Source organism: Melanotaenia boesemani, chromosome 21 (genome assembly GCF_017639745.1).
Source record: "Melanotaenia boesemani isolate fMelBoe1 chromosome 21, fMelBoe1.pri, whole genome shotgun sequence".
In the NCBI taxonomy this organism is placed as follows: Eukaryota; Metazoa; Chordata; class Actinopteri; order Atheriniformes; family Melanotaeniidae; genus Melanotaenia; species Melanotaenia boesemani.
In genome coordinates this window covers 20,139,503-20,167,077 of record NC_055702.1, presented here as the reverse complement: position 1 = coordinate 20,167,077, position 27,575 = coordinate 20,139,503, and the positions used below count along the sequence as shown (strand labels likewise).

Genomic DNA, 27,575 nt, shown 5'->3' with positions numbered 1-27,575 from the left:
AGTGTCTAACAAGGAGCTGTTTATCTCAGTGGTCAGTAAGTAGAAATGATATTCGTGGTGCTGTTTAGAGTTTACGAACAAACCATTAAAATGAGCCGTTAATGCAGGGTCAGCTCCCTGAAAGTTTTCAAGCTAAAGAAAAACAGCTGTAAAGTATTTAGTGGTTTCTACAAGTTTAATTTGTATGAAGAAGTCAGCTTTGAAAATACTTGAGCTGGTGAGTGTTGACATTGCCAGTCAGCCACACTGATCAAATCAAAAAGGCAGTGATGTGCTTAGAAGCACTAACATCGACGTTATCACCCGCCTAAACGTTACTGATGTCCGGGTAGCGACAATTCTGACCATAGTGGCTTCCTGCGTCTCATAAATTGTTCAGGAATGACTTCAGAAACACAAGGAGCCTCCACATTTTAATGTTACTAATTTGAAAATCTTATACCATTTGCAAACTGGTTTATTTCCCTTTTAAATGGAGCTGTATTTGTGGTACTTCAGGTGCTGACTATTGGGTGTGTGATTAGCAGCATTTGAGCATGGACCCTGCTACAGTGGTCAGTTGGTGTCTAGGCTTGCTACGTTTGACTAATCTGGATAAGTGGTAAACACTCTGCTAATTGCTTCACCTGGCGCTTTCTCCAATTCCAGAATAACTAAATTCCCCCAAATAGGATCAAGGTGGGCAGCGTTGAATCCTGCTGTGTCCTGATCTGAGGTGAAGGAGCAGAGTAAATTTATCCTCTTATCAACCAACATCATTTTAGTATCATGTCAGCAGGAAAAAATGTGAGTGTATACAAATCAGCTGGTCACATGACTGCTTTGAATGATATGAAGTCACGATATTCTTCTGTCAGCAGTATTTACGTCTACCGAAACCATAAAGACCCATCATTGCTTCGGATAAAAATGGCTTTACATGCAAGGAAATTGCTGTTAAGTGTATTGCACCTAAAAAAAATTGCACTGGATCATTAAGGTTCAAGTGTGGTGAAGGCTTTAGGACGTGCAAGAAGGACTATAAGCACCAGGACTGTCTCCTCCTGAAGAGTCTGCTATGAACTCATGTTGCCAGCATTGCAAAACTTGTACGAGAGGGCCAGCAAGCAGATGGGAGGGCTTCTGCACGCACCGTGGAATGAAGATTTTTGACCATTTTCTGGTCTCAAGAAGGGCTCTTTCCAAGAAGAGCATCAGAATAAATATCCGAAGAACACTGGTGCAAAGTTACATTTTCAGATGAGGACAACTTCCATCTATTTGGGATATCTGAAAAAATCAGCTGTCTGAAGAAGAAAGGGGAGTTTTACCATGAGTCCTGTGTTGTGCCAACAGTGAAGTACCCTGAGATTATACATGTGAAGGGCTGTTTCTCCTCCACATGAGGGGCTCACTCAGTTCTTTTCAATAACACTTATAAGAAATGACAAACCTTTCTCCACAAGCAGTTACTTCTAACAATCCAAAAGCAATTTAATAACACTCAGTGCGAATTCCATTATGATGAAGCACACAGTGCTGAAGTGATAAAGATGTGGCTCAGAGATTATGACATTTAAATTTGGGATTCATGGCTGACTCCCCAGATCCTGCCTTTGGTTCCTACCTCTTCATCTCCCCTCAATAACAGCTTATGACAGTCTCCACACTTTATTTTTGATAAATGCTTGTGGCAAATGCAACAAATAAAAACAGAAGTCACATTCAACTCACACCCAAGTAGGTTTATATAGGCTTCAACTAAACACTGGAATTAGTTAATCATGCCTTTAAAATGCGATTCTCTTTCCAAAACATTTGGGACAACAGCATTAACATTAGCCACTCCACCATTATAATGATTGAATATGAGCTGTTTATGCAACTTTTGTACTTTAGCAAACATTAGCCTTGAAAACTGTTTGCACTCATTGAATGCAGCCATCAGATGTGTGCTTGCATAGCTGTCAGATGTATCAGGTAACAGGCCCATTGTTAGATTCTAGCTTGTGCAGCTGCTACCTGCATGTAATAATGCAAAGTGGACACAAGTGTATCCAATATGCAAGAAGTCAAGTAGTCTCTTCATTATATTTATGTCTGAGGTTGTTGAGCATATTTTGCACACCTTTGTTTAACTCCAGTATGGTCGTCCTGAATTTCAGTAGTAATGTGGCTGTTTTGATCGTTAATGTAACCAAAGTATGATGGCATTGTTGTCAACAAGCGGGCCGGGTCTGTCGGTTCATTTAAGCCCTCCCTCTGCTGTGTGGGTGCAGTGGGCCATCTGGAATTACAGCATTCTCACGGGTTACTGGGCAGGAGTATAAGAGATGCATCATGTTCAGTTTGTCATCATACAGAAGATGCAGCTCCTACATGTGACTGTAAGGAGGCAGCTGCATTAAGTATCAGATCCACACAGACTGGTTGAGCATACAGGGAGAGCAGGAGATAGACATTTGGAGCTCTATTGGTGGAAAAAAAAGTTAATTGGCACACTTTCTACCATGGAGACTATCAGAGAAACTTTACCTCCAGATGGGAGTGAAAGCCTTTGTCCAGACCCTCAGTCTGCAGCTGCAATGGCCCCAGGCTGGACCTACTTCCACAAACCCATTACTGCGATAGTGATGGGAGCTTTGATGTCTGCCACAGGTTCGCTTCTCTTCCTCATCCAGCCGTCGGGGGTGACTGATGCATCCCGCTCTGTGGCCTCGGCCTGCCTGTCTATAGGGCTGATGTTTGTGGTGGTGGGGCTGGTGTGGATCCCCATTCTGAAAGAGAAGCACAGGCGGCAGCGATTCAGCCAGGGGGCTTGAAGAGAAGATGGGAATAACTTTTTCATGTGGAAATGGAAATGCTATTTTTGTCAGTGATGATGCAACTGAAACATCCAATACAGTCAAGCTGGTGTGGTGCTTCCTGATAACAGCTCGTGAAGGCTGGACTTTGACCAGTGTCAGAGCAACTTGTTTCATGTGAGGACTCCACTTCATATTCCTGCAGTACTTGCTTCTACTTCTACTTTGGGGGCTCTCCACTATCATCATGTCAACTGTACAAGAAGACCCAGCCACTGAGAAGAGGTATGGAGGAGTTGGTCGGTGCAAGTGCTCATTCTGGTTTGCTGTGGCCCACGACATACTTGGTGTCTTCATCATATTGGTGGGGGTGTTTGGAGGGCTGGTTGTCCATGACTTGTTTGTCTATTCCGGGGCCATTATCATCTTCTTCAGCCTGATCTGGTGGGTGTTCTGGTACACGGGCAACATTGATGTGTCACCCAATGAGCTAGAGGATGATGTGGGCCTGATCAAGGTGAAGAAAAGTGGACTCAGCCAGGTTGTGCGGCGGGTTTCTGACCGCCTCTCCAACGGCATCAGGAACTCTTTCAGAAAGAAAGGTCAATCTGTCAGAGAGGAACCTGCAGGCCACAACAGACCTTCAAACACCAGTACAGATGTGTCACTCTCCACTATACACGACAGCACCAACGCTTCCTCCTCAAAAACATTTTTGCGGGAGACCTTGTCAGTATGAACTAGCACATAAAAGACTTGGATCTTTATTTTTGTTCCATTTTGAATTTATTGAAAGTGATGTACTGTTTGCTCTGCACTGGTAATGATTAGACAACATTGAAGTCTCATCTTGATAAGGTCTGCATGCTTGTGTGTTGCTGATAAGGAAGAAACTTTGCACACAATAACAATGTTTCACCGACACCTTTAGAGATTTAAAGGAAGACCATTGTAACTGTAAATCAAAAAGAGGATTATAATGAGAGAGGTGCAATGAAGAAGAACTGTTTTATCTGAATAAATTGTAAGTGTAGCGTGTACTTGTGGCTGTGATCTGGAACAAGCTGCTTAAATGTAAATACTGAAGGAGTTGAAAGCAAAAAGAATGACACCTTCTGGAGAGGCTCAAACACCACATGAACAAGATGAAGATGGACCGCAAATGTCCTGCAAATTGGGATGATTGCAAACAGTCCTAAATTCCTCTCAAACATTGAATCTGATCTATAGCTGCTGCAAATAAATATTTAATGTGCCTTTTGAAACATTAGCATTAGCTAATTTTAACATAATGTAAGATATAGATTGTGTTTTTAGCTTCAAAATCCATCATAACTTCTTGTTAAAATGCTTTTTTTTGTCAATAATTATGTCTGAAAGGGAGCTTCAAAAGTTTTTATGTCATTAAAACCTCATGTCATTAATCCAAAATGTGTGTATATGTGAATATATATATATATATATATATATATATATATATATATTAAAAAAAATATTGTCCCCTCGCCCTCCGTGGGCGGCCTCTCATCCATCCAAGCTCGGGACCTCTACCAGAGGCCTGGGAGCTTGAGGGTTCTGCGCAGTATCTTTGCTGTTCCTATGACTGCACTCTTCTGGACGGAGATGTCTGAGGTTTGTCCTGGGATCTGCTGTAGCCACTCTTCCAGTTTGGGGGTTACTGCTCCGGGTGCTCCGATGGCCACGGGCACCACTGTTGCCTTCACTTTTCAGGCCTTCTCAAGTTCTTCTTTCAGGCCTTGGTATTTCTCCAGTTTCTTATGTTCCTTTTTCCTGATGTTGCAATCGCTTGGTATTGCGATGTCAACCACAACGGCTTTCCTCTGCTGTTTGTCCATCACCACAATGTCCGGCTGGTTTGCCATTACCATTTTGTTGGTCTGGATCTGGAAGTCCCACAGGCTTAGCTCCGTTATTCTCTACCACCTTCGGAGGTGTTTCCCACCTTGACCCTGCTTCCAGTCTGTACTCCGCACAGATGTTTCTGTACACTATACCAGCCACTTGGTTATGAAGCCCCTTGTAAGCTTTCCCTGCCAGCATCTTACACCCTGCAGTTATGTGCTGGATTGTCCCAGGGGCCTCTTTGCCTGCACTTGGGGTCTTGTCTTGTATGGCAGATCTGGGCCTCTAATGCTCTGGTGCTCAAGGCCTGGTCCTGTGCAGCTCCTGTCTTTCAGTCCAGCCCTTTCTAGCCATTGGTAGGATTTCTCGATATCAGCCACTTCAGTTATCTGTCGGTGGTACATCCCATGGAGGGGCTTTTCCTCCCATGATGGTTCCTCCATCACCACATGATCTGTTTTTCACTGCCTGAGACATTCACCGAGCACCGTTGAGGCCATCTTCCTGATGTATTCAAGGATGTTGGATGTTTCATCCTGGATAGTGGTTCTGACACTCACTAGTCCTCTGCTTCCTTCCTTGTGGTTAGTGTACAGTCTCAGGGTGCTGGATTTGGGGTGGAACCCTCCATGCATGGTCAGGAGTTTTTGTATTTTCACATCTGTGACCATTATAAATGGTAAATGGACTTGTACCTATATAGCGCTTTTCCAGTCAGTTTGACCACTCAAAGCCCTTTACACTACTCATCACATTCACCCATTCACACACACATTCACACCCGATAGGCACATCGGGAGACAACATGGGGTTAAGTGTCTTGCCCAAGGACACTTCAGCATGTAGTCAGTGGAAGCCTGGAATCGATCTGCCTAGCTTCCGGTCGAAAGATGACTGCTATATATACATATATATATATATATATATATATATATCCCCGTATTAGATTTCTCTCACATTGCTTTTCCTTGGAAATTTACACTAAACACTAAACAGTGCATCAAACTTGTTTAACCGTGAAGTTTTGATGCCTGAAACGCTGCTCAGAATGTTTCCTTTTAAACATATATTTATGGACTTGCAGAGAAATGGTCTCTTAAATGTTAAATTCTGAATATCAAGAATGTGAATATTACATATATGAAACAAGTAGAACTCAATTTCCAAAAGGCTGGGATGACATTTTATATGTTAAAGCATTGCGTTGATTTGCAGATCTCATAAACCACAATAGAACAATGAAATATGGTGAAACTGAGGCATTTTGCTATTTTATGAAAAATGTTTAGCTCATCTTGAATATGATGGCAGCAAATGGTCTCGAAAAAGCTAGAACAGTGTTTTGTAGCATCTCCTTTTCTTTTAACAACAGTCTGTACACAACCCGGAAGTGAGGAGAGTTGCTGGAATGTCCCGTTCTTGTGTGGTTCAGTGACAGCCCTCTCATATTGGTGGGGCCTAGTTTTGTTTCCTTTTCCTTGTTCTGCTTTCTTTTGCAGGGATTGGTGGGTGGAATCAAGATCAGGGTGATCAGGAGCACCTGGCCAGTTCTCCTGCTGATGGAGTTTCTTTCTCCCCCTCGTCGTCCCTCCCTTCTTTCCATACTTTGTTTACTTAGCCTTGGGCCATAGTAGTTTGGGTTTTATGCTTTCATCCCTGCAGGACACTATTTGACACCCATCTGCTGTCACAGCTTTTCCAGATGTATATGTTCCTAGTTCCGTTACTGGGAACATCAGAGATGCAAGTTTTTTAAACTAAGATCTGATAACAAGCTGAATAGTAAATCAAATGGACATATGTTCCAAAATTTCCCAAAACGATTAAAAATTTAATTTAATCTGATCACAGAACAAAATTGCAGTTAGCAACAGTCCATTTTAAATAGGACAGACAGGTGTTTCTAGACTTTTTTCATATATGGCTTCTATTTGCATGATAGAACGTTAACTTGCGTTTGTTGATTGCACAGCAAACTGTGTTCACAGAAAACAATTTGTGTAAGTGTTCCCAAACCCATGCAGTAATTTCCAGGACAGAGCTCTGCTACACATTTTTAGCCACACCCCTTGTGCACAGATGTCTTCAGTTTCTGGTAATCATGTGTTATTGTGTACTGTCAGTGGAGTAATTTATCTTCACAATTTTACATTAGAAAATATTATTCACTGTTTTCAGCAGATTGCTTGACCTCTGCCAACCTTTTGAAAGAGTGCCTTTCTAAGGTGTTTTTTTTATGCTCTGTCATGTTACTGACCTGTTACCAATTAACCAAATTAGTTGCAACATGTTCCTCTGCTGGTTCTTTGCAGCACTACGTAATTCCCAGCATTTTTGGGCCACAATCCCAGTGCATTGTCACTGTTAAATTCTAGATCCGATTATATTTTTCATGAAATTACATATTTAATTTTCTTTCCACTGTGAATAAAATATAATTTTATGAGATCTGTAAATCATCTAATTCTTTTTAATTCATATTTTACATTTATATCAGTATTTTGGAACTGGTGTAATAGAAAGGTGTGAATTATTACTATAATAATAATAATAATAATAATAATAATAATAATAATATTAATAGTAAGCTCTTGTTTGGTATCATTTATTGACAAATATTATGGTGATTGCTGCACTGATAAGGTTTTAGTGGTGGAGTGTGATGATGTGGGGCGGCACACAGGGTAAAAAGGAATCATTGGAAGTAACTGGAGGTGCAGAGAGATAACGTGATGAGATTCTCCAGCTGGTGGCAAATCTCCATTGTCTGGACCTAAAGTCTATTCTTGGTTTACTGTTAGTGCCGGAGTGACCAGCACAAGCACATTGGCTAGATGTTGGTTGATGAATGGGTGCCTTGATGCAGTACTGTGTGTGTCCAGCATGAGGAGGATGTATCATGCTATTGTGACTGGTTTTTCCAAGTTACTGGGAATCCTCTTGGTTAAATAAATAAGTTGCTTTTGTCAGTATGGCTCTCATTATTTCAAATTTAAATCACTGAATTCAATGAACAAGAAGAAGAAGGAAAAAACAAACAAACAAAAAAAAAAAACCAAAAACAAAACAAAAAAAACAAAAACAAAAACAAAAAAACAAAAAACAAAAAAACAAAAACGAAAATCAAAACAAAAACCAAATGAAAATATTCTTATCTTTTGATTTAAAATTTATCTGATTTTTTTCTTCTCATTTTGGCCCAGAAGACACATAACTGATAACGAAAAAATAAGGGAAAACATTTTTAAACATTAAACAAATTTCAGATATGTCTGCATATATTTTATGTATATATATATATTTCTCATTTTAGAAATACAGAGTATATTTTTCTTACTTTTTTTCCTCGTCAAGCACCCAGACATTTAAATTAAAGCTATTCAAATGTTAATTTTTTATCCATTCTATTTTAGAGACATTTTCATGGAGGACTACAACTCCCATCAGCGTTTTGTAGTCATATGATCGCAATGTGTTTGTCATGTGACCTTGACACTGCTATGTCAGTCCTCTGTTTCTCTTTTTCGCAGTGTCACAGGCTCCAAACCATAGAAACTAAAAACACTTCGTTTCTTTACCCAGCGGCCCTCCACGCTGCGAACAGGTGATGTAAATACTTTCAAATTAGACTCAGACTCGAGCTCTTTGCAGTTTGTTTGCTTTAATAGACTGAGTACAACTCCTTCATGTCAGACTGTGGAAGCTCCAGCGGTTCTCCGGCAGGCCTCGCTGTTCACCGAGTGAGCATCAGCTCTCGCAGCGCGGTTGGGTGGGTCCAGCTCGTCCACAGAGGCAGCATGGAGCCGGTGCATCGCTAGCTTTCTAGCCTTTGTGATTTAACAGCTTCAGAAAGCGATGAATCGTATCGGCGGTGAGCTATTTAGCTTGGAGGTTACTGCTATTGGAGTTTGGCTGTCAGAATGAACGGTGAGCTCTCTTGTTTGTATTGTGTGAATCTCAACCTCACTATCATGACATGCTTCAGCATCTTGATAACAGTTAACAGCAAGTTAGTGCAGCTGCAACTACTTTTTGTAACCGACTTGGACGGTCCTAAAATCTGGATATATTACTTATAGGGGTTTTGCTCGCGAGAAAAATAAATTAATTAAACAAGTTCAAATGCAGTTACATGCAGGGCTACTCTTAATGTAAACAAGTTCAGTAACTGCACCAAAGTCAAACCACATACTGTTCATCTCTACTGTGACAACAAAACAAAAAGACTTTTTTTCCCTTATGTTTAATTCACTTGATTCATAAAAATGAGACCAGATAACTGGATCCTTATTTAAGATAACAAATGTAATGAATGCATATGAATTTTCTTAAACCAGTAAACTCAAAGGGTGCTTTATTTTAAGTAGAGGAAACCCTAAAGCAATAAACATCAATTTAAAGAGTGTATAAGTACAAAGAGCAATCACAGTAAGTGAGTGCATCCATTTGTGTGTACAAGACACATGGAACAATAGTACTGGTGAGAAACACACATGGTCTCACAACAAACCTTTTATCGAATTGTTGCAGACATGAAAGCTACTCCAGCACTTCCTGGAGTAACTAGAGCCCAGCAGTTCTATCATTTCTCGTTAGCCAGTTCATTTCCTTCCTGTACTTTTAGTTACAAATAATTGATGGTGATATTGTAATATTGGGTTAATTGAGTGTATATGGTCATTGGCCCTGTCCCCTCATTGATGGGTGTTGTTTCCCCTCCATAGGCACTCAGCAGCAGAGCGATACAAAGAGACAGCACCTCCTGGAGAGGCTGCTGGATGCTGTAAAACAGGTGAGTATCATGTCATCTGTGTGTTATTGAAATTAAAACTAGCATAGTACTTGTAAGTAATTCACATTTGAGCCTCTTTTATAAATAATTATAGATAAACAGAGTCTCAGATAATCTACAGCTGATCAGACATTTTTAGAGTGATGCCTGACACTGGTCACAGTTTGCGGTGCCCTGGCATGTTTTAGTTCCTTTATACCAATGAACACCAGAGGAAGTAAAACTAAGCTCTGCTCACAGCTTTGATGGGTTGATCTTCTGTGGAATTCAGTGCAAACATGTTGGGTGGATGGCAAAAAAAAAAATGAGCAGAATGGAAGATTTGTTTGTTTTTAGCAGTGAAACTGAGGCAGATATGGTTTGATGGATCTTCACACACAAAGACAGAGAAAGTAGCACCAAAACTGATTCCAGTGCTGCAAATCAAAGAATTCCAAGCACCAAAATAAAGAAAAACAAAGCCACAAATTTCATAAATAGATCTCAAAAGTGGGTTTCTGTGACTATTATGTCTTGCATCATATTACATTAATAAAATGGAAACAGGAAGCTCATAGTGAGCTTTAAGCTGATTAAATGTAACCCAATCCAATGATTTCTGTCATTTTGTGGCCTTTGTTTTGATTTAAATCCATTTTCTCTGAGTGTAATCAGAATTCTAAAACTTTATCCACAAGCCTGGCAAACCTGATCTTACAAATATCCTCCCTAGTATACCAACCTGCCCCCCCTTAAAAGAAACAGACTCTATTCTGTGTATACAGCAGTGAATTAAGTCTTGAAATGTAGAAATGTGTGTGCAGGGGAGCTTTTAGACCCTAGCAGGCAAGCACAGGGGAAAAGTAGTATTTTATATGCAGCTGTTATCATTCCCCTCATATCTTCCCAGTGCCAGATTCGCTTTGGAGGAAGAAAGGAGATTGCCACAGACTCAGACAGTAGGTAAGACAAGCTAACCAGAGATTCATTCGCCCTTATCTGTGTTTTATCTGGTGGCGTCACCTTCAGCCTCTTTTTGTAGAGCGATCCAGCGATATGTCCCATCTGAGGATCATTTTCTTCAAAGTGAAATCCCTCATCTAAGCAGTGATAATATTCAGTTTAATGATATTAATGCTGTTCTACAAAGGAAGGCTTGTACAAATGTTTCACAAATTAGACCTCAGCCATGTTTTACGAGAGTTATGAGAGTTTAATGCCAGCAAAAAGTATTATTTGATCAAAATTTCATATCCTGTGCTGGTTGGATTTCATTTTGAGCTTGTAGCACCACCATTGATTACAACTTCTGCTTAGTATCCAGCAAAAATTCATCAATGCCTTTTTAATTGATTCAGTAGAGCTAAATTTACACTCTGATAACATAAATACATCTTAGATTGTAACTTTAGTCTGGTAGTTACTTCTTGCTGGGTTAAACTGTCAGGTGTAGTTGCAGTCCTTCACATTGCTGTGTAAGTATTATTCACATTGGTTACGTGTCCCTGTGCCTGCAGGGTGATCTGCCTGTGTGCCCAGTTTGAGGCGGTGCTGCAGCACGGCCTGAGGAAGAGCAGAGGTCTGGCCCTCACTGCTGCTGCTCTTAAGCAGGCTGCAGGCTTCAGCAGTAAGACGGAAGCAGGTACGAATGTCTTATTGCAGCAGTTACCTTGGACTGTGCAGAGCATAGAATCCTGACCTAGCAGCAGAGGAGATTGGTTTATTTTTGGAAGGACATGGAAGGTTAGGAAATGTGTGTGTATGTGTGCATGGAAACATCTAGTCTATTAGACCAGCGAGTATTTTCTTCTTTTCACTTTCTCTGCACATGTTGAAACTTGTGGATCAGTTAGTGTGATAAGACTCTGGCCTCTATTCCCTTTTTAGATACAGATCAAGTATATTCGCGTGTTCTTTTTTTTTTTTCTTCTGCTTCTATGTCTTTAAAAAAAAAAAAAAAAAAAAAATGTATTTAAAAGCCAATATGTTTTTTTTTCTTTTTTAAATACCAGTCAAGATCCCAAACAACCAATAGCATGCGGAAGAACCTGAAATGATTGATCTGGAATAATTCAGTGGAAACTTGTATACAACAGAGCACCTGTGTTATTGGAGGTGCCAATTGGAGAATGTTTAAAAAATTGAAGCTCTAGTAGATGTTTTAGTTGAAGATGATGATACAGAAGAACTTTTACTGCAAAAAGAAGTTGTGTCGTTTGTCTGGAGAGACTTTGGTTTTAAAAGGTTGGATGTGGACCAAATAACTATTTACTACAAATGCAGAGGCTGCAATACAAGAAACCTATTATATAGTCTTAGCTGCAAATATGCTTCGGAGTGCCAAGAATATATGGGACTAAGAATAGCACCCTCCACATCCTCGGGGTAAAAATGAAAAAGCTGGAGGACTCTTGTTACTTGTAGACGCCCTTTTACTTTTGCATCGTTTACATAAAAAAGCAAGTGCTGCACCACAGGACCTGGATACCTTGCAGTCATTAAGTTGACACCAAGTTTTTTTTTGTTTTTTTTTGTTTTTTTTAGTGCTGGTCCATCAGCTAAAGCTTTAGCTAAAACTGCATCAAGCCAGCCCAGACCTTAAACCTGACTGAAATGCTATGCATAAACAATCACTGCAAACCTTATTGTTGCTAAGTTGGTTCTACAAACTGTTAAATCACACATTGCTTCTGCATTTTGGTTTAGTTAAATTAATGATGACATAGAGCAATATGTCCTGTTGCTGTTTTTACCTTGTGTTCTGATATCTGAAATATTAGAATTGAGAGAATGTCTTTTCATTTTCACATGACTGTGCAGCCATGGGAAAAGCAGGGACCAGTATGCTGGTTGAGACATTAGCTACACATTATACTGAATAGCTTTTACTGTGTCTTATTGAAGTCCGGCATGGTTGTTAATTTCAAATGGGGGAGCAATGCATGACTTCTAACCATTAGCATTAGCATATCTGACGTTTTTCCTGTATTTCACAGTCAATTAGAAGACAGGATTGTGGTTGAACTCATGGATTTGGAGCTCCCTAATGATGCCAAGTCCTCTAACAAAGCCAGGAATAGCAGTCATATTTTTAACACTTTATTCTGAGGTCATGCTGTAATTGTATGTAAATGACTGGCATAATGCTTCTTCCAAATTACCGCACACTACGGAAAACTTTAATGCAGAAAAGCAGACCCAAATATATATTTTTTACCTTTCAGTTGTTGTTTTATGAGTGAAAATAAATTTAAGAGTTATAAGGTTAGAGCTTATTAACAGAAGGAAACAGGAGGTGTGGATATTTCCTGACTTTGTAAACCTGTTCTTTAACCTAAGAAAACTTGTTCTAAAAAAATGAGCTGGAGTTAATTCTCTTCGTCTTTACGCCTTTTCCTCTTACTCCTTTTTCTTTAACTTTCTTCTCCCTCTCTGGGCCTTCCTCCTACCCATATTTTTCCTGTAATTGACTTCTTTCTTTCATTTTTTTCTCCCACCAGAGTTGACTTTCTGGTTTTATGTGAAGGAGCATCTGAACCGCCATGAGCTCCAGCGCTTCTATTCCCTACGCCACATCTCCTCAGAGCTGGGCCGGGGTCGTGCATGGCTGCGCTGCGCCCTCAATGAGCACTCGCTGGAGCGCTACCTTCATACACTGCTGGCTGACCGCCCACGTCTGGGGTTAGTGGAGCTGAATTATGCTGAATCACACTCACCTTTTATGCTGTTGTTCAGTGACATTGGTATCAAGTATATTTGTATCTATAAAGCATGATAAGTTTTGGGTCTGGGCTTTCATAGGTCCTCTTTGCCTTTACAGTTAATGCTGGAAGTTGTTCAGGTATGTAGGACTTCTTCAGATGTAACGGTGCTTCTTCTCTTTTGTGTAGAACTTATTATGAAGACTGGGCCTTTATTCTTGATGAAGAGAGAGCAAGTATGCTTCCCACAATGGCTGCAGGTAAGTTTGTTTTTAAAGGTTACACATGTGCTGACTGAAAATTTTGCTGAGATGTTTCAGATGCATCTTAAAATGGAGTATATATGTATTCATAACCTGCTTCTGTAACTTGTGTATTTGAATAAAGTCAATAGAAAAGGCACAAACCTGTCTAATTATTATAATTTAAGGATAAATATCAGAGTGAAAACCAAGATTTGAGATTAGGTAAACTGCCTATGGACCAAGGAGACAAGATTTTGTCAAGACACTAAAGGATATGTGACCATCCATTACAAAAACCTCCATCATTCTGAAAAAGAAACATTTACTCATTTCTTAGATCTAACTTCTCAGCTAAACTAAGTTGCCAGGAGCAAATAGCCTTGATCAGATAGGTAACCAACAAGCAAATAGTCACCATGAAGGAAATCCAGAGTACAGACGTGTTGAGCTTATGTCCTACTGCCTAGAAGAGTGGGAGGAAAGTCCTGTATATACTCTGCAAGAACAGAGAAAATTAACTAATTTCTCTGTTCTTGTGGAGAGCTTCTGAAGCAAATGGGTGCCAAAACTTGTAGGATCACTCATACGATCAGTCGTAAGATTACATGAGACTGCCCACTAGAACTGTTGGGAACAACAGCTCTCAATACTAGTTTTATTGATAACCCCCCCCCAAAACATGCAATAAAAGTGAAAACTTTCCATCCACATGTTGTTACAATATTAGCATAAACGTGGAAGAAAATAATGGTAATTTTGCATCCAGTTAGCATGAGAGAAATTATCATAAAATAGCTTAAATAGGACACTTCACTTTTATTATACCTCATTCAGTAAAGGGGAGTCTATGAATATACTAATCTTGTCCTACTCACATTGCTAGCCACTAGAAGAGCTTGTAGCGGGCGCTTGCTAGTCCGGCTTTTACCTGCTCAGACTCTTGGTAGTGTCTACTAGCTAGCTAGCTAGCTAATGTGTGGCTAGTTTGCTAACACATGGTTGCTTTAGCAGACAGTTTTGCAGAAGCTGCTATGAGTGACCACTAGCCCTCAGCTAATTTTTCCTTGTAGCATGTGCTGGCTTCTTTTTTCATCTATGTCTCACACTGTATGGAAAATAGCAATACAATCCCTCCCACACAGTCCCAACAGTCTCACCCTGTAAAAAAGCAGTTTGACCTTTTCAACCTGTAGGTGGTGCTCAGCAGGTTCAAAGCATAACTATAGCTTTGATGAATGGTTTGCTGTATGTCTTGTAGCACACAAAAAATATTATGTATGTGATAACCAGGTTGAAAAGTGGATTTTTTGTATACATGGACTTAGCATGCCAGGATGTTGGTATTGCTTAAAAGCCTCATCAAGTTAACTATTAAATAACCACCCATCCATCTTTTGTCACTCATCAGATGTTGGGTTGTGGTGGCTGCAGCATGAGCAGTAAAGCCCAGATTTCCCTTTCCTTGGCCACTTCTTTTAGCACATCGGGGGAAATTCCAAGGCATTCCCAGGCCAGCTGAGAGACACTCCCTCTAGCATGTTCTGGGTCTTTGCCTGAAGGCCTCCTCCTTGTGGGACGTGCCTAGAACAGCTCACCAGGGAGGCGTCCAGGAGGCATCCTAACAAGATGTCCGAGCCACCTCATCTGGCTCCTCTTGATAGTGAGGCGCAGTGGCTTTACGCTAAGCCCGTCCCGGATGGCCTCCATCCCTAAGGGAGAGGCCCTGTGGAGGTTTCTTGGAGGTATCCGTGATGTTATTCTTTCAGTCTTGACCCACGACTGATGAGGATAGGTAAGGGTAGAAACGGTAAAAGAACTTTGCCTTTTGGCTCAGCTTCTTCTTCACCATGTCAGACCGATGCAGAGCCTGCATCACTGCAGATGATGCACAGATCTGCCTGTTGATCTCGTGCTCCAAGACCCCAAGATACTTCGTGACCCAAAGAGAGCACTCCACCCTTTTCTGATTGAGGACCATGGTCTTGGGTTTCGATGTGCTGATCCTAATCCCAGCCTTCACACTCAGCTGGGAATCTCTCCAGTTAGAATTGAAGCTCATGGCCTGATGAAGCAAACAGAACCCCATCATCTGCAAAAAGCAGAGATCCAATTCTGAACCCACCAAACTGGACCCCCTGAATGCCTCGGCAATGTGTAATAGCAGTGAGCCACAGCTGTCCTTAACTGAACTGACATAGGGGGCCCATAGGAGGCTTTATTCTGTGTTCAGGTTGAGCTGTGCTTCTTTTTTTTCTATTTTTTCCCTTTGCTCCATTAGTGTTTAAGATCTAAAACAGCAGAACTAGGTTAAAATCTAAGAATTCAGGGTTTTGATGTGTAGCATCACTGCTCCATTTTCAGTCTAGTTGAAGTTGGTTCATGCAAGCAGCTGTAACTTGCCTTACTTTCTTACTTTCCAGCTTACCTGTTAAACTTGACTGGATTTACGAACCACTGAAGCAGCGTTTGTGTTCACAGCTATGCTCTTTCCATTTAAGTTTTGACAAGCCTGGCTAGAATCAACACAAACTCTTGAATATTAAGAATATATCCCCCTGATTTTCTGCTTTTTTACCCCCCTTCTTTTTTTTCAGACAGCCTGAGTCATTTTAAGTAATCTAGGTTTCACTGTGTAAAGCAGAAATGCTTTTCAAACACTTAGTTGAGGTTCAAAAACTTATCAGGCTTGATGTGTAATTTCTTCTTTGGTTATCTCTTCCTCTCGCTGCTCTCAGGTTTGAACTCGATCCTGTTTGCCATCAACATCGACAACAGTGACCTGAACGGTGGCGTAACACGAGGAGGCTCATCAGTGTCCCACCTCCTCAAGGAGTCCACACAGGGCATAGGCAGTCTTTGGAAGGAGTCCACTCAGGGCGTTAGCAGCCTGCTGCGAGAGATCAGCACCGCCACGGCCGTAGTGCCTGGCTTCACCCCCAGAGTGGACGGAGCCTCGGACCCACTACCCGTCCTGCCACGCAGCACCTCTGCTGGTAGGAAGCAGCTTTTTTTTCTTCTCCCTGTTGTACATCGTCTTTCCTGAAGAACCATATCTTTTTCTCTCCTTATGTTCTTTTCATTATTGGTTAATAGGGTTTTAAATTTTAACTCTGTGGTGCTAAATCTTTCCACTGGAATGGATGTAAATTAAATGCGAGCTGCTGAGGTTTGTCACTGGCAGAAAATTTGCTATTTCACAGCCAGCTTCCTATAAGAAGAGAGACAGAAGAAAAGACTTCTTCTTTCTTTATTTTTTTAAATCTGATTGAAAACTGCGTTTTAGATAATGCAGCAGGTTAAATTTTCAGTATACAATTTATCTTTTTGATTACATTTGTCTTGTCCCAAAGAGACAGAATAATACCCTGTGTCTGAGACCTGCAGCCAAATTAGCTTTGGATTGATTTTTTTTTTATCTCTGTGAGCTGTGAAGCTGTTAGTAAGATAGAAGATCTGCTTCTCTCCTGTTTTGTTGCCAGGAAATAATCCAGGTGCATGAATAAGTATGTTGTTTGTAGTGGAGTCATTCTGGTGAAAGAGGACAGGTCTGCTTTGTTGCTTTCTGTGGTGCAAAAAAAAATGAGTAGAGGGACCTGACATTTAGTGGATTTTTTAGTAGGATGTTAAATCAAGGCTGCAATAAACTTAAGGTTAAATGAATGGTTGACATAGGGAAGGTTTGTTCAGCCCGTTTCTATCCTTCTCCCGTCAGATTCAGGACTGAGGAAGGAGCGTCGGAGGAAAAAGAAGATCACCAACATTATTTCCTTTGATGATGATCTGGATGGAGGGGCAGAGGATGAGGAGGAAGGAGAGGAAGACTCTCTAAAAGCAAGTGGGATGAGGAAGAGTCACACCGCCCCGGCTCAGAGCAGCGTTGAGGAAGGGATAGACCCTTTGGAGCCGGCCTTCTCAGATTTTCCCACGCTGAATGGCCTGGCAGAGCCGGGCATCGTCAACTGGGTGGGTTCCCCCCATCCCTGCCGCACAACTCCCACACCTCCCCTGCCTGACAGAAAGAGCATAGATAATGAAGAGGAGGAGGAAGAGGAAGAGATGTACAAACCCAGAAGACAAACCCAGGAGGAAGAAAAGATCCCCAATGATCAGTGAGTTTAACGTCTTTTTTGACTTGTACAAATGATTTCTATGAGATTTAAAGGAGGCAGAATGGTGTTTCAGGACTTAAACAAGATAATTATTAAAAAAACATAAAAATACTAAAATAAACAAAAAAAAACACAGAACACCCATGTTTTTGTTTCAGTCTGTCATTTTATTAATAGCTGTGAAATGATTTGCTGCTGCAGTTGATGACTAAGATAGAAAAGTGTTTCCTTTTAGAAAACAGGCCAAGGACCATCAATGTTTGTGTTATGTCTCACTTTAATGTGCAAATTGCATTTTTGCTTCACAGCTAAATGAAGATATTCCCCAAAAATGACTAAAATGACCCAAAAAACAAATACAACAGATACAACATTAAGAAAATGTTACAGGATTGAGTCGAATAAACTTCAGTATCACTTTTATTTTCTGCAGATGTTAGTAATTTGCAAGTATACGTCCTGTAATCTGCTTGGAAATCATAGAGAAAGGGGGAGTGTGAGAAGAAGAGAGAAGGAAAGAGTGAAGAGAAGAAAAATGAGACAAAAATACCACGACAGAAAGCAACAACTGTAAAATAAAAATGGAAACACCTACACCTGTAAATAAACTTAAAAGAAAACATCTTACAGCCCAAGAAAACAAACCAGACAATCATCTAGAGCACCTGTAAGAAGACAAACTAAGGAAAACATTGGCAACAAGTTAATGAAAGCAAAAACTGACTGTGGTCACCTTTGTCTTGTATCAGATTGGTGGTGGGCAGTCTGTCCAGTGTGTCCACGTGGAGTCCTGTGCAGGTCATGGCCAATCAGACCACCTCAGACATTCTGATTCCCCTGAACCCCACAGACTCTCAACCAGGTACCAAAGCCTAACCTTTATGGAACAGAGTAAAATCTTTCCACAGTTGCCCAACTATTCAGTTGGAATCGTAGGTACTTTCTCTGCCTGCACCTTCACTTTCACTTCCATTTTGTCTCAGTGAGCTCTGTGGAGGACACAGCTGCATTTCCTGTTCAGTGTGAGTCAACAGGATCGGTTGAAAACTGTGAGAGCAGCAGATCACAGCTGACTTTCAAGTAAGCCGATCTTTGTGTTCAGGAATAATGAGGATTACTATCAGTTTTCTGTAGTTTGAGAGCCTACTTGGAGGCAAAAAGTGCTGCAGATTTATACTTTATAAGAAAAAACAGAAGATGAAATCATTCAAACAGTACTCCGTTCTTCCCTTCATCTGCACCAGTATGGAGTCCAGTCCACCAGTGCAGCCTGCTCCACTCTCCGGTGTGCTGCCAACATCTGGTCTGCCAGAGTCCATGACAGTGGGTGAGGATGTCTTCTTTTTTCATCTGCTTTGTCACCATTTCTGGCTACTTCTTGCTCTTCTGGTTGAGTGTGTGTGTTTTCCAAACCTGTTCTGTGTAATGATTCATCCTGCTGCATGTAAGCCATCATCAAAACGGTGTTCTTTTTTTCCAACAGGACTTCAGTCATTTCAGTGGGATAGCTCTGTAAAATCGTGGTCAAATTTTAGAAACAAAAACAAACAGGGACTTAACCTATTATCATTTTGATCTGACCTCCAAATTATTTACTTCAAACACTACTGCAGCATTTGCTGCTTACATGATCAGTTCCTCTTCAGGTTTACCAGAAGATGGTCAGGTTTTAGGTTATACAAGAGGCTTGTGATGGTAATGAATTCCTTTGTCATTGTTTGGAGTTTCCTCATCACCTTTAGCCTGGAGCCAATGAAATCAAACTTGAATCAAAACCTGTTTTCCTTTTGCAGGTACAGTTTTTCAAAATCCTGTGCCAAAAAAAAAAAAAAAATTCTTTTTTCTGATATTTTTTCCACAGTATCAAATGATCCAGCAGGTGGCGCTGTTGGTCCAGTGTAGGGACATGTTACTGTATTTACTGTATGTGTGGACTCATTTGCTCCTCTTCAAGGATCTTGCTTGTGAAAAGTTGTGTGAATGTCTTCACTTTACATCAGATTTGTGACGTCAGATTTCTTCGGCTCTTGCCTGGCGTGCAGTTGTAGCCCCAGAGCTGATCGGAGCTTAAAACCCTCAGCTTCTCAGATGGTTGCTGTTTGAATGATTTTTTTTCTGTTTGTGAGAAAGAAAGAAAGGCACCATCTTCTGTCTGTTTGCACTTGATGAGAACAGATCACAGGGTCAGATCACAGGGTGTAGTCACAAACGATCATAGTAGGAGAGAAAACAGTGTTTTAATTCAGAGTAAACCTTGAAATATTGTAACAGTGCTTCATTAGTGTGTTATATAGAGCAAAAACCATCTTAAACTCGCTCACATCACCCAGGGGGAAATCCATTCTGACAGAGGCAGTGGTGACATTGACTACACTGGTTACATTTTGAATAAAAGACCTGGATTTTCTGTCTTTCCTAGTCTTCGTTTCTCTGACTCCCTTCGTCTAACCTGCTCTCCGAACCCAAAGCAGTGATTCTCCAGGGATCTGTGCAGAGTTGTTCAGAGAAATATCTAAAAACCACAGAGGAAGAAGACTCGAAGGAGAATACTTTCACTGCACCTAACATGACAAATTGATAATGCGTTGACTTTATAAGAACATTTCACTGTAGATTTCACCTGCGTGCAAGTAAGACATAATTTGCATTGCAGTCACCTGAAGCATAAACCCCATTTTCCTCTAATCTTCATAAAGGTAACAATTAAAGGAACCTGTTATCAGTGTCACACAAAATGCATAATACTTGAAATGAGTCAGAAGTTAAATACAGCTGTTGATTGGCTACATGTTGACACACTTGTAAAAATCATTGCAATATTTATTTACAATCTGTTCCTTGCTTCAGCAATAACAGTCTCCATCATTGTTTGCCCCTCTCATGATTTTGTAAATACAGACTTGCATTCAAACGTTTATCTTTCATAGGATGTTGCACCGACTTCCGATCACAATCCAAGATTCATTGAAACCTTGATAGATTTTTTTTTCAAGTTGTGTGGGGTTAAAATGGCGTGAGAGAGGAAGGAGTGTTCAGCAGGAGGTCTTGCTTTAGTGATTTCCTTTTGGATTTGACAGCGTGTGAGGCCAAGCAGTCCATTGATTGCCAAGTATGGAGTCTGTGATTCACAAGGCACTGATTACGAGGCCTGGCTCTCTGCTAATGCACCTATTATTGCAGCATGTGACAGCACATATAGACGCTGTCTTTTCCTGTAAAAAAAAGAAAAAAAAAGTGCCTCTTTGATGCATGAGCACAACGGTACATGCATACATACATCAACACACTTGTGCTGTAATTTACTCACGTCCTCCTGCGAGGAAGGAGGGGCGTCTGGCTCGACTGAAGTCCCTAATGGCTCGTCTGTGGCACCCGCTGTGAACGCGTGGTCGGACTAAAGGTCACATTTATTTCTGTCCTGCTGATGTGGAGAACAGAGCAACAGAGATAATGGAATTCTGCTTTTGTCCTCCCTGCTGCACTCGTCATCACAGTCTTCCTCCTCTTTTCCCCCAAACATGGCTCTTAGCTCGGGGCTGGAGGAGACCTACTTGTATCTGGGTCTACATTGACGCCCTGTGATAATAGTCAAAAATAGTGTTGTGGTCTCATGTCTGCAGGGTAGACAAACTCCTTGTTTTCTAGCTGTTATTTTCATAAGTCCTAGCTTGGAAACCTTCACGTGAACATGTGAATGTACCACAACTGTGGAGATGAGTCACCATCACCGCCACACAGCTCGGCCCCAATCTATCCTTAATATCAGGATGGAGATTAACATCACCCAGCAGCTCTCTCACAGCTTGCACCCTGATGCTTTAAGCCTGGAAAAGATGCTCAGAATTGCAAATTGCAAGTTTGCAGAGACACATGATGCAAATGCATCATAGAGTTATTATAATACTATATTCATTTGCAATTAATATGTCAATTTTTTTAAGAAATCTTTCTTAGTTGGGTTGAAAATGGGTTGTGTTGACTATGAGAGTGAAATATCTCAACAGCTGCTGCCTCCGTTGCTTTGGCATGCCCCTCCCTCAGGAAAATATTGTAATAGCTTTGGTGGTCCCTTAACAGTTTGTTTAGTGTCGGGTCAAAAGTTTAATTTGGAATCAAACTGCTGATGATGATGTCTTGTTAAGAGAAGTGGAGAACAAAATGAACACTGTGGACATTCTTGCAAAGTCTGAAGTACTCAGCAATTCATTCTTGTCAGTGTGAAAGAGCAAACATAATTTATTATCATAGTATGCAAAAATTCTCCATACATGCATATTTTTTATTAAGTGAAAACATCAACATCAATTCATGAGAACTCGGCAGCTCTGATCGGTGGCACAGGCTGGGTAACTGGAGTTGGTTTTGAGGGATGTAAGAAAAAAAAAAGGAGCACATTTTCTTAACGTGAAAAATTTAAGTACAGTCACAAAGAGAGTTCCATCATCCTTTAGTAATGATGCAACTGTAGCTCTAAATCTCTATCAAATCACAGTACAATGTGTGAACATTATCTCTGCAAAGGCCAACTCTAAGAGGTTTTAATACTAACAGTTCAGACGAGGTCTCCAAAATGGCCGTTTTGGCGCAGTTTGCCATCATTTCGCAGCCATCCTCAATGGAGTTCTTCAGGTTTTAAAAGTTTTAAAGGTTTTATCGTAACTTCCAAAGATTTTATTGATGTCCACCTTAATACAATAATTTCTTTGGAACTTTTACAAAACATTTAAGTAAGAAATGATAAAAAAAAAAAGCATTACAAAGGGGTTCGTTTTACAAACTCACATCAGAAAACTTAATTTAAGAAAAATGAAAATAGAAACTAATTATGTTGTAGTGGTTTTTATTAAATTTCCAAGTTATTGCTCTGCAAACAGTTGGAGCTTTCAAGTTATTCTTGGTATGGATACTCATTGTATAATTTGGAAAAAAAAAATCTTTGCTAAAAAGCTGAAATTGTTCTTAGCTGACTGGAGTGGCACCCGGTGTGGTCTTCTGCTGCTGTAGCCTATCTGCTTCAAGGTTAGATGTATTGTGCATTAGGAGACAATATCCTGCGTACATTGGTGGTAACCAGTGTTCTTTTGAGTTTCTGTTGCCTTACTATCATCTCCTACTAGTCTGCACATTCTCCTTCAACCTCTGACATTAACCATGCCATGTTCACAGCCACTTAAATCCCCTTTCTTCCTCTTTCTGATGCTCAGTTTGAACTTCAGCAAGTCGTCTTGACCATGTCTGCATGACTAAACGCTTTGAGTTGCTGCCATGTGATTGGATAATTAGATATTAGTGTCAACAAGCATTTGGGAAGATGTATCTAATAAATTGTCCAGTAAGTGTATATTAACAAATGAGGCAATGAGACAAATGGGAAATGTCTTAGTTTTGTACCGTCTGCATTGAAAGTAGTGAAAGTAAATATAAGAATCATTGATTTTTTATCTGATCCTTTTGTCTTTGGTCAAATCTAAAATATGATTAGTCTGTAGGTTATTGGTTTATTCATATTCCTGTTCGTTTCTGTGCATACTTTGTATTTGAAGTACTCTAATGTTGGTCTTTGTCCTTTTCAGTGGAGCTGCGTCAGGCCATTGTAGCCATGATGAACAGGAAGGACGAGCTGGAGGAACAAAATGCGTACGTTACTATAAACACACTTAGACTGGAAGGGGAAATTACCTTTTTCTCCTAGAGAAGTGGTTTTCTGTATGTTTTAGCATTGACTTGGGGCAGCAAACTGTTTCAAGCTATAACCATGCAGAGATTTGAATTTGCTCTAGTTTAACAAATGCTAAAGATGTGCAAAATTGTAAATCAGTTTAATTACATTCCTGTTGCAATAAAAAAAAAAATATGGTGTTATGTTAATGTACCTCTGCAGCTAATCAGAAATAATGTGAATCTTCTGCCAAGCAGCATTTAGATTTTCATGAAAGAGTATGATCTGCAGTTAGGGTATTAAAGGAGATGCAGTCACAGATTTGTGTTGATTAAGTGTTTTCCATCAGAGCTAAATTTGATTCAGCTTCTCAGTCTGCATTTCTGTTAAAGTGGTATTTAATCAGTTCATGAAAATAACATCATCAGAATGCTAACATTTAGTCAAGGATTATGTCTAAAGGATAAGAGTTTCACTTGAACATGATGCAACAGAAACCAGTGTTATTTAATTACTCTGGCATGTGATCCGCAGGTCTCTTCGCAGTCTGTTAGATGGGGAGATGGAGCACTCAGCAGGCCTGAGGCAGGAAACTGATTTGCAGAAGAAGAAGCTGGCAGAGCTGGAGGAGAGACATGCAGCCAAGGTCCAGGCGCTGGCCAGGTAAGACACAGCTGGGATGTACTCCACATTCATACATAATTAAATCCTGTTTAGTAAATTTGAAGATATTAAAGCAGCGTGTGCCAAGATTTTTAAGATTCGACTGAACCTATAAATCCACTCTGAACAGCTGTTGTCGACATGACAACCACATTTTTGTTCTGCTTTGAACTTTAGAGGGATTAAAACATTTGACCCCCCCCCCCCCCCTCCCATCCACACACACACACACACACACACACACACACACACACACACACACACACACACACACACACACACACACACACACACACACACACACACACACACACACACACACACACAATCAGTTAAACTTCCTGTGACTGTCTAACATTGTGACTACAAGACAACCTGATTTCAAAAGGCAGAGGGTTAAAGATGGCACATTTCTTGAATATTTTAAGCAGCCCAAAGCAAAGATTAGGACACTAAGTACATTCAGTACTCAGTAGCAATCCTTCTGGCAAGTTTCACAGCTGGTAAAAACCTTTTGTAGTTTTTCAGTTCTTGATTAAGATGTTTTTTTTCTTTTTCCTTTGGTCCAGCCCGTCTTCCTGCTAAAGGCTTCCAGTTGTGTAAAATTAAACTGAGCTCTCGAGTTTTTCCTATTATGGTTTTAGTTTGTGTTTACAACCATGATTTGAAAAATATTTCTTCCCACTTAAGTTTTATTTAAGATGGTCTGATGTTTGGTCCCAGTATTTGTAGACATCTATTTTCTTTCTGTAAGTGTATTAAACTCTGTGTCTCTGGTTATAATGCCAGCCTAAAGTATGATCAGACCTTCTTTGTGAGGAACCTTTTGCCTGATGCTGAATTTTGTTTTGAGGATGGCGGAAAGTCTTCCTGAAGTCCATTCACAGTGAAGCTGAGGTATAATTGTACCAAGTTTTCCTGGCCTCGTATACGCCTCCACCATTTCTGTTACATAACAATCTGAGGAAAGAGGTGCCAGAGAACTGTTTGCCTTCTTCTTCCAGTCTTCTTCTGCTTTGCGGGCACCAGTTATTTCTTTAATTTCATTCAGACTTTGAGGCAACCGCTTTGAGAAGCTGCTGATGTTTGGGAAAATTTCTCTTTCCTAAAAAGAACAGAATTAAGATCTAACAAGCAAATTTAGATGTGAGTTTAATAAGCCAAGGTTAACAAGGGTGTCCAAACATTTGTAAATTATGAAGTAAAAAAAAGAACACGCAGAAAATCCCGCTGGTATGTTTTTGATTTTGGACAGTTGGTTAACAAAGAAAAATTATTTTTACTTTGTTCCATGTGTTAGTTGCCACAAAATAATCTAAACAATCACTGTATTTAAAGTCTTTGAAGTAGCTGCTGAACTAACATGTCTATATATGCGCAAATTGTCCATCTGTCTTCCACTACCTCATATCTGCTAACAACCAATTACAGCACTGATAGTTTGCAGTTCACTCTAATAAACTCTAATTTATGGTGGAAGTCATGAGTAGGCTTTTGACAAACAGGTTGAGTTTAATGTACAGTTACACTAATTTTAGTTTTTAGGTTTAGAAAAAAAATTAAGTGGTCAGTGTTTCTGGGTGAGGCTGATGGCTATGAAATGATTAAAGTGGCATTAAAAAAATAAAAACAAACAAAAAAAAAACAATAAATGAAGACTCAACAAAGAAACATATAAATAAATGAGGAAAGACAAAAGCTATTTCATCATATTTTATATATTTATTTTGTGCATATAAATTAAACCTTTTTTTATGTTTAATTTATTTATAATTTCCTCATACTATTTCTTATTTGTCTAATTCCATTGATATTTTCGCTGCAGATTTTGTTCTGAGCCAATCAGATTTGAGCCTTTATTGGGTTCCGCCCCTTGTGCTCTAAGCCAATCAGGTTTGAGCATGAGCTGTCTGCTTCCACTTAATTAACTGCACCTGGTTTTACCAATGATGGTTTTAGTGCTACACAGTTTTTATGTTGAGCTGCACCTTTTTGAATATCTGTGGTCAAAGATGCTGCACCTTGTTAGGCTTGTTAGCTTCTTTTTAAGCCTGTTTGTAGCGCCTTTTATTTGCTTTGTAGATCCATACATTTAAAGAGAAGAGTTTTCAGTCGACAGAGCTGGGTTAAAGCTAAAAAAGCCCAGAACAACCTCTTGTCTGTAATTAAAGCCGCCGTGTTGCTGCTGATTGTGCCTCATACCTGCTGCAGCTGCTTCACTGTTTTACACATAATCACAGTAATTATTGCTACCCCACTTTACACAAAAAGGAAACTGAACTAAATTTGTGCCTAAATCAGTGTTAAGAGGGCATATCAACTTTTAATCCACTTGAGATTTTAAGAATTGGAGGATTAATGTCAGAAAAAAGTAGGAAATGTTGCACTATTCATTGTTATTGTGTTCCATTTCCTTCCCTACACCATAAATACTCACAGTTCTATCCCAATAATTAACCACCTGCAGTTTCCCTGAAAGTGGACTGCGTCACCTCAGCTTCCATGGTATATTGGCCATAAGCCCGGAGTCTTCAGTCAATCCTTGAGCCTTTTAGATGAACCATTAGTCATCTCTCAGCAGTCTAAACAGAAAGCCCCAGCAAGTCTGTGCTCACATAGTAGCCTCCTACAGGAAGTCAAGCCACCATCTAGGATTGATCGAGTGACTCATGTTCAGGGATTGCTAAAGCTGATGGGTTTGTTTTTTGGAAAGGATAGCGGCAGCTGTTTTAGCTTTTTTTTTTTTTAATACAGGATGCTGTTTGTGTTCACACTTTAACAGAGTGTAAATGAGGAGAGAGTACTAGTAATGAGTGTACAGGCAGCGAAGCATTACTTGCTAGTGACCATGGCATACAGTGCACATCTCTGCACAACCAAACAGACAGTCTGTTCTGTAGTCTGCTGCTAATTCTCAAGTGTTGCTTTTCCTTCTTCACCAAATCTATCTCAATCAATAGCAGCTATAAATACTCCTAAAGGTGCTGTGAGCTACTAAACGAGGGCTGAAAGCTGTCACCATCATTCAGTGGAAAGAGACTACCAGCAGCTACTTCTGCCACAATTCTTTGTGATTTAGTTTTTCTTTCCAGAACAGGTAAAACGGGAGCCAGTTTTTAACACCTGAGTGGGCTGTTGGCTCACTTGTTGACTGACAACAAGTTGAGGAACTCATCCGCTGTGGATTTAATTGAGACACGTCAACAACGTGCTCCGGCTTTGAGAGGAATCACGCCGCTGCCAGCAGCGAGGCTCGGGTTAAATGTTTATCTCCAGCACCAGATGGTCCTGTTGTTCGAGGAAGATGCCACCACTCATCTTCTTATTTTAGAGCCTCTCCTTGTGATAGCAGAGAAGCTAAACTCAAGGAAGTGGCATACAAATACAAGGCGAACGTACGTGTGTGTGTGTGTGTCTTGAGCCTGATTGTGTGCGGGGGTGGCAGAGGATGAGCGAGCCGCCATAGATAGATTCCGGCTGACGCACACACCCGCAGACGGGTGCAGGCTAAAATGAGATGCTGCTCACTTACTGACTTACTCACACACAAAACTCTGATATACAGGACCCTTACTCACCCCCAAATCCAAATATAACATGAAAATATATGGCCCCTACTCATTACTCACACACTGACATACAACAGCCCACAAGTTCCCAAAAACTGATGTTGCAACCAATTCCACCAAGAAGTTGTGCCTGTTGTCAACATCCTCCTAAAAACTGTATATAAGAAAGCATCATTACCAATTATTGATTTGTAAACTGCTATTTTAAAGCA

The 27,575-nt window shown here is 40.3% G+C and overlaps 3 protein-coding genes across 7 annotated transcripts in view; all 3 read left to right on the top strand.

Annotated features, from left to right (window-relative positions):
- The first annotated feature begins 2,465 nt into the window (after positions 1–2,465).
- Positions 2,466–3,766, top strand: LOC121632440 (phosphoinositide-interacting protein-like). The gene has a single exon (XM_041973968.1). The coding sequence runs from the start codon at positions 2,490–2,492 to the stop codon at positions 2,799–2,801; it is 312 nt and encodes a 103-aa protein (XP_041829902.1). The 5' UTR covers positions 2,466–2,489; the 3' UTR covers positions 2,802–3,766.
- On the top strand, positions 2,932–3,766 carry LOC121632433 (transmembrane protein 238-like). The gene has a single exon (XM_041973961.1). The coding sequence runs from the start codon at positions 3,031–3,033 to the stop codon at positions 3,520–3,522; it is 492 nt and encodes a 163-aa protein (XP_041829895.1). The 5' UTR covers positions 2,932–3,030; the 3' UTR covers positions 3,523–3,766.
- Positions 3,767–8,154: 4,388 nt separating this feature from the next.
- The window catches only part of snx29 (sorting nexin 29), a 178,272-nt gene continuing 158,851 nt past the window's right edge, over positions 8,155–27,575 (top strand). For 2 of the 5 annotated variants that reach the window (XM_041973902.1, XM_041973901.1), the window contains exons 1-13: positions 8,165–8,573; positions 9,371–9,438; positions 10,328–10,380; positions 10,935–11,059; positions 12,918–13,098; positions 13,308–13,378; positions 16,099–16,356; positions 17,076–17,472; positions 18,222–18,334; positions 18,456–18,552; positions 18,717–18,799; positions 23,046–23,109; positions 23,666–23,794. In XM_041973902.1, coding sequence (XP_041829836.1) covers positions 8,567–8,573; positions 9,371–9,438; positions 10,328–10,380; positions 10,935–11,059; positions 12,918–13,098; positions 13,308–13,378; positions 16,099–16,356; positions 17,076–17,472; positions 18,222–18,334; positions 18,456–18,552; positions 18,717–18,799; positions 23,046–23,109; positions 23,666–23,794 — 1,646 coding nt within the window. In that variant the 5' untranslated portion in view covers positions 8,165–8,566. Of the gene's footprint in view, positions 8,574–9,370; positions 9,439–10,327; positions 10,381–10,934; positions 11,060–12,917; positions 13,099–13,307; positions 13,379–16,098; positions 16,357–17,075; positions 17,473–18,221; positions 18,335–18,455; positions 18,553–18,716; positions 18,800–23,045; positions 23,110–23,665; positions 23,795–27,575 lie in introns of all 5 variants that reach the window. The other 3 variants (XM_041973898.1, XM_041973897.1, XM_041973900.1) reach the window with 3 other exon arrangements.